The following is a 12,362-nucleotide window of genomic DNA, read 5'->3' as shown; positions in this document are numbered from 1 at the left end:
CAGATCCCGCCCTCCCACACGTGATCCAGGTGGGGATCACCTGCCTCAAATGCTGGTGCCCAGCCCATCCTCGGGCACGGACCAGCCCTTTAAGGGACCCCTCCCCACAGGGCACCGGGCTCCTGGAGGCTCTCAGTCTCAGGTTTGGGATGAGATAGTCTGGATATCCATGGAAAAGGCTGTCCAGCCCTGGCACGGCTGCCCAGGGCAGTGGTGGATCCCCATCCCTGGAGGGATTTAACAGAGAGGTGGCACTTGGGGACGTGGGTTTAGTGGTGGCCTTGGCAGAGCTGGGGGATGGCTGGACTTGATCCCAGAGGTCTTTTCCAACCTAAATGACTTTATGATCGGCATCTCCCTCCGAGCTGTGGCCCCTGCAGGTGGCTGGTGACCACGGGGCTCCTCTCCCTCCGTGTTTACAGGATCCCAGCACAGCCGGCGCTGCTCCGGCGCCCTCCGGAAGCGCGGGAAGAATGGAGCTATAATAAGATCGAGAGGACAATGAGTGCTGGGAGCGTGTGGGGCACCCTGGGGCCGCCCCTGCCACACAGACACCCGCTCCTGGCCTTGCCCACCCTCCTGGGCTCGGCCCAGCACTGGGGGAAGGGGTTTGTTGCAGGCTTGGCTGGAGCTCGGTGCTGGATGGAGCCCCTGTGAGTGCCAGCCCAGCCCACCAGGAGCCCCCCTCTGTCCCCACTGCTGCAGAGGAAGGAGTGGGGATGCCCAGCACTGTGGGGGCTCAGGTTTGACCCCTGCACTGAGGATCTGGGGGGGGATCATATCCAACCCAGCCCCAAGCACTTGGGGTGATGCTCTGCCACCCATTCCCACGAGAGGTCCCAGCCAGCAAAGGGGGGGTGGATTTTTCCTTAGCTCTGGTTTTATTTTCACGGGTTGACACGAGGCACGGAGAACACCCAAACACTGGGACGGGAGGCTGAGCCCACACACCAGGCCTGGTTCACAAGGCTACACACACCAAGAGCACAGGGGGGGACACAACAGGGGACACACAGAGCTTCGGTGTCCGGCGAGGGAGGGACGGGACTGGCTCGGCAAACGCATCTGCCAGGAGGGAGAGCGAGGCCTCGGAGGCCTCCTGGAGCCCACGGGGATGGAGTGACCTGTGAGGTGGGGCCGAGTCCCTCCAGAGGCATCTTGGAGCGAGCAGGCTGGGAGGGAGGCTCTGGTCAGGCCTGCCTGGGTGGCAGGATTGCAGGTGGAGGGTTTGTGCCGGACCACTGGGAATGGCTGGCAGGGCTGGGCACCCCCTGGGCTGAGGCGACCCACGAGCTGCCGAGCGACTGCGCCGTGGGGAGAGAGAACCTGCTCTGAGCTCAGCGGGCACGGGGTGGGCACTGCTCCCACCACAGCACCCCCCCTTCCTCCTCCTCCTCCTTCAGGAGCTCCTCTTCAGCCTCAGGGCATTGTCCAGGGCCACCAGCTGGCGCAGGAAGCCGCGGTTGGGGATGATGCCACGGTGGTCCTTGACCGTCTTTATGGCTTCTACGAGGGGCATGTGGTGGCGGATCATGAGGTAGGCGAGGACCAAGGTGGCCGACCTGCTCACCCCGACAGCACAGTGCACGAGGATCCTCCCTGGGGGGCAAACACGGGCGCTGGGTCACGGCACAACACGGATCCCAACCAAGAATCTGTCCAGGGGCCCGCGGAGCACCCGGAGCTGGGGGGGGCTCAGGTGAGCAGCACCCGGGTGTAGGGCCCCAGTTGTGGGGTGGCAAAGGGCATCAGCCTGTTGTGGTGTCCCAAACCAGACTGAACCAAACCAGGCTGAACAGGCTCAGCCACGGCTGGGGGCACGGGACACGGGCTGGGGCTGTGACCCGGCGGGGCAGCGCTCTCACAGAGCCCCACGATGTTCTGGGTTGGGAGGGAGCCCTAGGGATCATGGAGCCCAGCTCTTCAGTGTGGTCAAACCCACCGCCCTGGTGTCACCAGCACCACGAGCTGACCCCAGGGTCACCCACCCGCCCTGTCCCCTCCGTGCAGGAGGCACCACCCCACAAACCCCGCTGTTTCCCAGGATGCTGAGCCAATGGGGTGTCAACCCAGCCTCCCCCTTGCCTCCCTCCCCACCGCTGCTCCCCACTGCCCCACAGAACCCCTGCCCACGGACCTTCATTCAGGGCCTGGTGGATGAAGTCAGCGGCGGGGTAGAAGTAGGGGCTCATGTCGAAGGAGGGCGAGTCGTGGGCCTCGATGCCCAGGTAGCGGATCCCGGTGCCCTCGTAGTACTCGGCCCCCCCCCCTCCACTTGCTGTGGGAGGCGTTGAGCACGTGGGTGATGCGCAGCTGGGCCAGCTCCCGCCGGTTGGAGGCTATATCCCTGCACGGGGCGGGGCACAGGGCACGGCTCAGACCCCTCACGAGCTCCCAAAGGCTGTCCCGCGCCAGCATTCCCGCCCGAGGGAGGTGGGCACGGAGGAAAACCACCAGGCCCTGAAGATTCTCGGGTTTTAAGTCCCTGACCCCACACACACACCCCCCACCACAGCAGCAGGATACAGCTTCTTGGGGAGGGCCCTGAGCTCCTGGGACAGGACCCCAGGGAATGGCTGGAGCTGTGTCAGGGCAGGGTCAGGCTGGATCCCAGGACAAGGTTCTTCCCCCAGAGGCTGGTTGGGCACTGACCAGGCTCCCCAGGGCAGTGGGCACAGCCCCAAGGCTGCCAGAGCTCAGGAGGGTTTGGGTGATCCTCTGGGGCACAGGGGGTGACCCTTGGGGATGGGCCTGTGCAGGGTGAGGAGCTGGACCTTGTGGGTCCCTCCCAGCTCAGCCTATTCTGTGATCCTGTGAACTCTTCACAGCCCTGCTGGGAAGGACTTCCAAATCCTCCTTCCTTTCCCCCAGTGTTCCACACCCACCGCATCCTCCTCTCCCTCCTTTTCCCAACGTTCCCCCTCCCAAGATTTCCCCAAAGCAGCCCTGTCCCTCCCCCCTGTCCCCATTACATACTGGTCTCCCAGGTAGAGTCCTGGCCACACCTCATCAGCGTGGTTACAGGCCGTCTTGCCCGTGTACAGGAGCCTCTCCAGCTCGAAGACGCTGAGGATGGGGTGTCCCCCGCGCTCCTCCCGCGGGGCCCGGCTCGGGGACCTGCTGCTGGCCCTGTAGAACCTGGACAGGAAGGCCATGGGAGCTGCCGAGACCCACCCAGCATACCTGTGGGGGCGAGGAGGCCGCACGGGGGCCCGGAGGTCACTTCTGCTGCCGCTGCCACCCACGGTCCTGCCAGGGAAGCAGGGGAGATGCTGTCAGGAGAACGGGCCCCACGGTGCCAGGGAGACACTGAGGGGCTGGAGCGTGTCCAGGGAAGGGAACGGAGCTGGGGAAGGGGCTGGAGCAGCAGGAGCGGCTGAGGGAGCTGGGGGGGCTCAGCCTGGAGAAAAGGAGGCTCAGGGGGGACCTTCTGGCTCTGCAACCCCCTGACAGGAGGGGGGAGCTGCCAGGGAACAAGGGACAGGAGGAGAGGGAACGGCCTCAAGCTGGGAGAGGGGAGGCTCAGGTTGGACATCAGGAGGGATTTCTCCCTAGAAAATTAAACATTGGTTAAACATTGGAACTGCCCAGGGAGGTTTGGAGTCCCCACTCCTGGAGGAGTCCAAGGAAGGTCTGGCTGTGGCACTCAGTGCTCTGGGCTGGGGGATGAGGTGCGGATGGGGCACAGGGGGAACTCGATGGGCTGGGAGGGCTTTTCCAACCTCAGTGATCCTGGGATTCTGTGGTGCTCTAATTGGGGACCTCTCATTCGGTCCCTTTGGTAGAAATACTGGCCCAAAGCAGCCAGTTCTCCCCCTCCCCATGCCAGGTCAGCTCCCCACTGCTTCCCAGCATGAGGCCAAGCATCCCCTGCATCCCTTCCAAGAAGGAAAACTGCTGGGAAGAAGTCGGTGCTGCCAGGGCTGGCGAGGCAGCCAGACTGCTGAGCCTCCACAGGCTGAGCTTTTGCTCCAGCCCCACGACTTTGGGCTGAGGCCACATTGGCAGGAGATGCTCTGCACAGGACCACCTTCCTCCTGGGCCCTGGGGCAGTGCCAGCCCGGGGCTGGTGCTGCCAAACCTGCGCTCAAGAGGCGAGGAAAGGCAGCCAGGTCTGGGCAAAACACCAGGGCTGGGGAGGAGAAAGCCCCAGACAGGTGGAGGATTCCATATGGCACCAGGCAGCCTGGCCAGGACCCAGGCTCCTGCAGAGCCCTCCGGGGAGGGAGAGGCAGGATTAACCCCTCCCTGCACAGCAGTGCTGCTGCTGCTGCACCCCCACAGCCGGGGCTGGGCTGGGGTGGGAAGAGTTAACTCCAGGGGATGAGAGGGCTCCTTTTACACAGCAGCTCCTCTAGGACACAACAGCTCTGCTCCCAGGCCCTTGGATCGTTGGGATGTTTGTCACACATCTGCAGGAACCCTCCCCCCGGGAGGTCACAGTCCCTGGGCCAGATGTGGTCAGAGGGGCCTTTTTCTGCTGCTGCCCCAATGACAGTCCCTCCCACGGGAATCAATTCCCTTTCTCCCATCGCTCCCACCCTGGGGGGTGCCCAAAGAGCCTCCCCTCCCACCCCCAAGCCCAGCCCAGCCCCAGCCAGTTGTCCCTGGGACTGGAGAGGGGGACACAACGACCTTGGGCTGCCCGGGCTGGGGCAGAGCCCGTGAGGGACGTGCTGCCCGAGGCAGCAGCCAGTGGAGCAGAAGGAAGGAGCCTCCAGCCATTCCAGCCCTTCCTTGGCAACGTGAGGAGAAAAGCATTGCAAGGACAGGGGGGAGCTCGGAGGAGGCTCAGGGATGTCTCCCTCCCCACTCCCCATTCCAGGGGGGCACTCCAGACCCCGGGGAGCTGCGCAGGGCAGGTCAGCCCTGCCCAAACTGCCCGTCCCTGGCCCCCAGTACAGATCTCACCCTGCTCTGAGCACCTTTGGGCTCCTCCACGCCGGGAATTCAGACTTGGCAAAGCCCACCCGGGGAAAGGCACCGGGCAGGGCCCTCAAACCTTGGGTGACCTTGGCTGCAGCACAGCCACATGTCACCAGCACTGAGAGACAAGCAGCAGGGGGGTCTGGAAAAGCGACGGAATCACGCAGGAAGGCTGGAACTGGAGGAGCTGCAGCCCCTCTTCCTGCCACAGCTGGAAAACCAGCAACCCACACCTTTCCTGGGCCAAAGCTGCCTCCAGCATCCCACCCCCTGCACAGCCCCACGCCAGCCCCCCCGAGGTGTCACAGGGACACTGCCCCACATCCCGGGGCTGGGAGCAGCTCCCCCAGCACTCAGGGCACCCAAACCCCCCCCAGGCAGGGGATGTACCCCCTCTGCAAAGAGGGGTCACTCCCTGCTCTCCCCGTGCCAGCTCCAGACCCCCCGTGCCAGGCTGGCAGGGAGGGGGCTCACCCTGGGTGCTCCCCGGCAGACAGACAGACAGACAGACAGACACACAGCCCCGGCGGGGAGGGGACGCCCACCCCTCACCCTACCTTGGCGAGGGCTGGGATTCCTTCTGGGAGCGGGGGCAGGCTCAGCTCCAGTCGGCCATGTCTCGCCGCTGCCGCCGCCGCTGGAGAGAGAGGCTGATGTATGAACATCTATTTTAAGGCATGACATGGCCAGAGGCAGCTTTGTTTATCTCACGCTGTGCATGGATGGAGCAGGAGCCCATGGCAGCAGCACATCCCAACCCTCCTGCCAGCCCTGCTCTGCCTCCTCCTCCTCCTCCTCCTCCTCCTGCACAGCAACAGGGAAGAAGGGCGAGCTGAGAAAGTGCTGCCCGAGCCATGATTCCCCACGCCGGGAATCTCGAGGGGATGAATCCTCAGCTGTTTTACACAGCTGACCTTACCCTCTAACCCTAACCCCCCCCCAACCAGAGTCCCTTTGCACGGCCAGGGCTCGGTGATATTTTATATTTTATTCATTTGCAAGGAATATAAACCTTTGGGACTGGGGGGAGAGGGTTTATATGATGATAGAAAATAGAATCGTGGAGTGGTTCAGGCTGGAAGGGACCTTAAGGATCATCTCATTCCTGGACAGGGAACAAAGTATTTACAAATTACTGTCAAAGGCAGGGACTTTTTTTTTAACTTTTTTTTTTCTCCCCCACGGAGGGGGGGGGGAAAAAAAAAAAAAAAAAGAAAGAGGAAACTGGGAAGATGGAAGGGTTTTGTTTTGACAGCTCCTAAACGACGCCGTTCATTTCACAAGTGGTGAGATGTTTCAGTTAAACATTTCCCAGGCAGGATACGCTCCCTTCTCCCCTTTGAAGCGCCGGCTTTCCAGAGAAAAGTTTGACTCAAATCAGAAAGTGGGAGTGTGGTGGGAAAAACAAGCGGAGGGAGAGCCGAGAGAAGCCGTTCCAGGCTAAATGACACGTTTCAAGATTTCTGGCACCCTCTCCCCCAGTCCTGTTCCATTGGAACCAGGGAAAGTCTCCCGGTTTGTTTTCAGCTGAGGTTGTGTTTTTCCCAGGATGCAGCCTCAGAAGCTCCAAGGATGAGCAAGGAGGTCCTGGCTGAGCCAACAGTGTCTCGTGGCTGGGCGATGCTGCCAGCTTGGGAAAAGCCCGTCCTGCCCCCTGAAAAAAGGGGTTTGACTCCACTTACCTACAGCTTTTCCCTTCTGCCTGGCCACACTCCCTCAAAAAACAGGCACTGAGTGACCTGAAAGGAAATTTGTCCTTTCACAGCTCTGTAAGACACCTTTTAACATTGACAAGCAGCAGCCCCCTCCCTCCCCTGCACCAGGGAATTACATTCCCAGGTGACTGTACAGTGTGCTTTTGAACAGAAGTGCCTCCCACCCCATCACAAAAGGTTAAATCTGAATTTAAAGAAACTACATGAAATAAAATGAGGTGGATAAATGTTTTGGCAGAGCGCTGCCTGTGGGGAACTCACTGGTCATTTAAGCAGAGGATTAGTAGTTGTTATGTTTTTGTTCCAATAATAATGCTGGAATTGCTTTGTAAAGCAGCCAGAAGTCCCCAACAAAGCCAGGGACTGCTCCTTAGATAATGAAATTTCAGAGGCTTTGAAATGCCTGGGCAGCTGCATCGAGGAAAAGTGTCACCAATCTGCCTTTTGATAAGGGAAGTTCCTCAGACACAGAGCAGAACTCTCTGCCTCACCTCCTCTCCTTGTTTTCCATAAAATCAGCGCTGGAGCCCAGCCTGAGCTGCCCCTTGCTCCCTGGCAGGATTTATCAGCTCCCAGTGTTGCTCCTGAAGCTCCTGTCCCTGGAGACACGAGGCTCTCCAGGCCTGGAGCTGCTCCAGAGGCTCAGGGAGGCACAAATCCCCCTCGGGATTTGCTGTGACCTTCACACACATCCTCAGCTTCCCACCTCCTCCCAACACCCCCAGGGCACAGCCCTGTCCCTCCCCTGCTTTGCCCTGGGAAGCAAGAACTGCTCCGAGAACCCATGGCCAAGGCACAGGGAGGGAATTTAAAAGCCAGACCCCCCAAACATCCCTTTCCTGGCAGGGATTCTCTCCGAGCTGTTCCCCCTGGGAAGCTCCAGGTGCAGGACAGCACTCAGAGGGATCCTGCACCCTCCTGGCCCTGCGAGCTGGGTCCCTGCACCGCCCCTGAGCCCACAAACCCAGCAGGACCATCCACTCCTGGGCATGGACAGGCGATGTGGGAGCACAGAGCAGTGGGATCAGCCTTCCCCGCCCCTCCCGGGCACCTGGAGGGCTGGATGTGGTGGGACAGCACCGGCAGAGGATCCCCACATCCCTGCTGGCAGCTCCCGGCTCGCCCCCTCCCCGCCCCTCCCAGGCTGGGCTTGGGGTCTGCAAAACCCGCCCCGTGAGCCGCGACCAAGGGCTGCTGGAAAAGTTCGCGGATCCGACCACTGGAGGCTGCTCTGGTTATACATAAATCACCTCTGAGCACTGTCAGGCGCCGAAAACTCAGCCCAGGGAAATGAAGGGAGGTTTTGGAGAGTTCCAGAGCCGCCGTTCCCCGGTTCTGCTCCCTGTGCATCCAAATCCACCGCGGGCCAGATTAAAGAGCAGGGATCAACCCCTTCCCTGGATGCTGCGTGTCCAAAGGCCCCTGGAAGGCACAGGAGCCAGACTTTGTTACCCCTAGTCCTAAACAGAAGGAGGAGATGTTCCATGTTCCACCCAGCATGTGCTGCTCCTCTGCAGAGGTCTTTCCAGCTGTAACAATTCCATGATTCCAGCCACACGATGAAGGGGCTTTGCACAAATGGGATTTACTGGAAGTGCCTGGGAGGGATTGTGGGCTCAGCTGAGGGGCAAAACCCACCAGCCTGGGGAGGAAAATCACAGAACCATTAAGGTTGGAAGAGATGTCTGAGATCATCAAGTCCAACCACAAACCCACCACCATGTTCACCACTGAACCATGTCCCCAGGTGCCACATCCACACGTTTTTTGAGCACTTCCAGGGGTGGTGACTCCACCACCACGTTCACCATTAAACTCTGTCCCCAGGTGCCACATCCACACGTTTTTTGAGCACTTCCAGGGGTGGTGACTCCACCACTGCCCTGGGCAGCCTGTGCCAGGGCTCTGCAGCTCCCTGTGGCACAGGCTGTCCCCTGACTGCACTGAGGATGAAGCACTGCAGAGGTGGCTTCTCTGCCTCAGAGTGTGTCACAGGGGATTTATCCCAAAGGCTGAGGTCGTGTGGTCACTCAGCCCAGGGCGGGATCGACCCTTTATCAAAGCAGTGATGTAATAAAAACTAATCTTCACTCTTTACTTGCCTGCACTTAGGTCAGGGATAAGGATTTCTTTTACTCTGCTTGAGCATGGGCAGAAATCCCAAAGCTCAAGGGGCCCACCCTGCCAGGGGCTTCTCCCCATGTCCAGCCCACCCTCCCCATCCTGTTCACCCCCAGCACCTCTGGGGCAGTTTTGTGCTCTTCAGTCCCCTCCCAGACCAAAAATAAATATCTGCCTGCCTGTAAGAATCGTGCTGGAGGGCTGGGGAGCCTTGGCAGGGAGGATGAGCAGTAACACAAGCCCTCTGTGCCCAGCCCAGCCCCAGAGCAGAGCCCCGGGCTCCATCGATTCGCTGCTGGAGGGGCCACTTGAGCCCTGGCAGCGCTGAGCTGTTTTCCATTAAAAGAAAGGAAAAGGAGGAGGAAATAGCCGGCACCGGGCTCATTGTCTGACAGCTGTAAAACCCGCAGAGCCTCAATTTGTGCGGGCCCCGTGCAGGGGGAGGGAGGGAGGGAGGCAGCTGCTTTGCTGCAGGCTCGCGGTGTTTATGGGCACTTACTCCAACCTGCTCCTGGATGCATTTTTCCTGTCGTGCTCTGCCTTGTTCAGGTAAGGAGCAGCCCGGGATACATTGAAGTTGCTATAGAGGAAGGAGGTTAAAAAAGAAAAAAAAAAGAAAAAAAAAATCAAAGGAAGAAAAACAGTTGAAAAAAACCCCTGACAAACCAACCAGAAAGTTGGTGGTAAAATATGCCATGAAATCCTGATGTTCTCTGCCGAGCTGGGCACTGCAGCTTGTCACAGCCTGTCAGCAGAGCAGCTGGGGCACAGGCCAGGCCTTCTCCTGGCTGGTGGGATGGGTGGTGTTGACCTGAGATTCATCATGTTCCAACCCTCACGAAGGTGTCAGGTCACAGAATCATGGAATATCCCACAAGGGATATCCCACAAGGGACCCACAAGGATCATCCAGTCCAACTCCTGGCCCTGCACAGACACCCCAGTAATCCCACCCTGTCCCTCAGAGCCTTGTCCAAAGTCTCCTGGAGCTCTGGCAGCCTTGGGGCTGTGCCCACTGCCCTGGGGAGCCTGGGCAGTGACCAACCACCCTCTAGAGAAAAAACCTTTCCCTGAGATCCAACCTGACCCTGCCCTGACACAGCCCCAGCCATTCCCTGGGTGCTGTCCCTGCTCCCAGAGGGCAGGGATGGAGCTGCCCTTTGGGAGGAAGCTGGAGGTTGCCACAAGGTCTCCTCTCATCTCTCCTTCCCCTTCTCCAGGCTGAACAAATGGAAGAGAACTGCTCCAGCTGCTCCCCCCTCCAAAGGCAGCACAGCCAAGACATCCACGAGCCCCATTAACAGGGATTCTGAGCTCCTCACACTCTCTGGAGGCTGAGATGAAGGTCACATCTCTCTTGCACAGCACAGTGATGTTCAAACAGAGCCAGCCAAGGCTCAGCCAGCAGAGCCCGCAGGGCACAGGGGTGGGAGCAGGGTCTGGGTCCCTGTGACTCTCTCCCCCCACCTTCCCCATGTGCCCAGAGCCCCACACTCTGAGCTGAGCCCTCGTGACACCCCCTGACTGCAGGAGCTCAGGTTTTTACTCTTGGCAAATCCAAAACCCCTCCGGGAAAATCTGCTTTGGAGGAGAAAGGATTTGCAGCTACGTCAGGGTGGGAATCGGGGCCAAGTCCTTGGCAGATTCCCAGTGACTTCATCCAGGGAGGCTGGGACGTGTCTGTGGTGGTTTCCTGGGCCAAGGAGCTCTGCCTGTGGCCACGGACACGGAGCTGCAGGGCCTTGGAGAGGCCCGTGGCTGCTGTTCCCACAAAGCCTCTCCATTCAGCGTGGCCGTGGCTCTCAGAACCCCAGCAGCTCAGCTCGAATTTCTAAAGCAGCAAGAACAGCTTAGGAGCTCAAATATAAAGTCAGAGGGAGTTGGGTGCCTAATTCCATTCAATCTCCTTTCTAATTCCTCGCCTTAGGGCTTTGAGGAAGTGGCTGGTTTGATTCGATGGAGGAAAAAAGCTGCTCCATTAGCAGGTCTGATGTTTGAGAGGTTTCTTTCAGGCTGTGATGAAGCCCAGCACCCTCCATCAGGCTGTTCTTGCTGCTAGATCCTATTTTCCCTTCAGTGACATTATGTCTTAAACAGGCTTTCACTGTAATAACATTTGCAGTAATGAAATCACCCGGCTGGGCCGCTCCTTTTAACAGCGAAAATATCTGAGCTGGCTACAAAGGGAGATTTAAATGTCACAGAGAATGTGCTGGATGTGTCCATCAGAAGATAAGGTTTCTCTTTGTGGATGAAGGGAGCCGTGGTGGTGACTGCTGGGCACGGGGAGGACAAAGGCTCACCCTGAATAAGGGATGAGGAGGCTGGGGAGGGAAGCAGGGGATGGGACGAGGGAAAGGCTCTGATACAGAGAGCTTTTAAAATCCCTCCCTGGCTCGAGGGCTCCTGCAGATGTGGCAGCGTTAAGGCACTGCACTTGCAAGTGAAATGAGTCAAAATCACCTCTTTTCCCTTATTTTTTCCTCCCTTGCCCTGAGCAGCCCGATCCAGTGGGTGCCCACGGCAGGGGGTGGGATGAGATGGGCTCTGAGGTCCCTCCCAGCCCAAACCATCCCAAGATCCTGTGCCTTGATCCAAAATTTGATCCAAACCCTGCAGGGTTTGCTCTCCCACAGCAGCTGGCTGGGCAGGGCTGGGGAGGGAGGGAGGGAAGGAGTTGGAACTGGGGGAGAACAATCCCAGCAGTGCTGCTCTGGGAAGTTTGGGAAGGCCTTGGCAAGGCAAGAGTTAAGGGATGTGAACTTTAATATCCACTTATCCAGAAGGGTGGCCTGGCTCGAGCTCAGCCCCAGTGCCAGCTCCCTCCCACAGCCCCTGGCTCTCCCCAGCAGCCAGAAATCCTCATTTTCCTTGTAGGCACTCAGGACTCCGTGGGGCTGATTTTCTCCAGCTGATTCAGACCCCAAAGTGATGTTCTGAATCCAGGAACAGCCCTCCTGAAAAATCTGGCTGCTCGATTTCCCAGTATGCAAATTCTTCCTTGCTTGTCCCAAAGCAAAGCTCTCACTTGATTGATTTATCCCAATAAAAAGCTAAAAAAAAATTCCCAAAGCCAGTTGTAGAACTCTCCACACCTCCCAGGCAGGATTTCACCAGCACACTTTGCTGTGCCTCAGGCTTGTTGGTTCGGTTTGTTTGGGTGGGTTTTTTTCAGTTTCGGGGTTTGTTTATTTATTTTTTTTTTTTGTTGAGAAACAGCTCGGGCAACAACTCGAAGGGTCACATTAGGAACCATCACATCTCACTGCTGGCTCTTAATGGGAACATGACTTGTACCTCCAGCCTGGCTTTCCATCTGCTCCCGGCACAGGCAGTAATGTCACAGCCAACACGGAAAGTACTCGTGTTCCAAGGAGAGCAGAGCAATAAGGAAAGAAGGAAAACACATCAGAGCTGATGATTTAGCCCGAGAAAGGGCAGATTTCCCCCCCCTCTCCAAAATGCCCTATGTGCAAGGAACCACCTTTCCTCAGCAGGAATATTTGGTGCAACGGGAAGAGAGACCAATTCTCCCCCTTCTGCTTTTCTTTTTTTTTTTCTTAAATTTAATTTTTAGAAAAAAAAAAAAAAAAAAGTAAA

General features: G+C 58.4%; 1 protein-coding gene across 1 annotated transcript; it reads right to left on the bottom strand.

Moving 5' to 3' along the window:
* Window positions 1–862: 862 nt before the first annotated feature.
* Window positions 863–5,606, bottom strand: DUSP26 (dual specificity phosphatase 26). The gene is given in 7 exon segments (XM_027669504.1): window positions 863–1,599; window positions 2,138–2,267; window positions 2,269–2,347; window positions 2,977–3,249; window positions 5,484–5,524; window positions 5,527–5,571; window positions 5,574–5,606. Coding segments are annotated over 7 exon segments (786 nt in total). The 5' UTR covers window positions 5,592–5,606; the 3' UTR covers window positions 863–1,399.
* Between the last annotated feature and the right edge of the window lie 6,756 nt (window positions 5,607–12,362).

The sequence above is a fragment of the Corapipo altera genome, unplaced genomic scaffold (assembly GCF_003945725.1).
Source record: "Corapipo altera isolate COAL_440 unplaced genomic scaffold, ASM394572v1 263, whole genome shotgun sequence".
NCBI lineage: Eukaryota > Metazoa > Chordata > Aves > Passeriformes > Pipridae > Corapipo > Corapipo altera.
The sequence above is the reverse complement of the archived record's forward strand: the minus strand, read 5'-3'. Positions and strand labels throughout refer to the sequence as shown.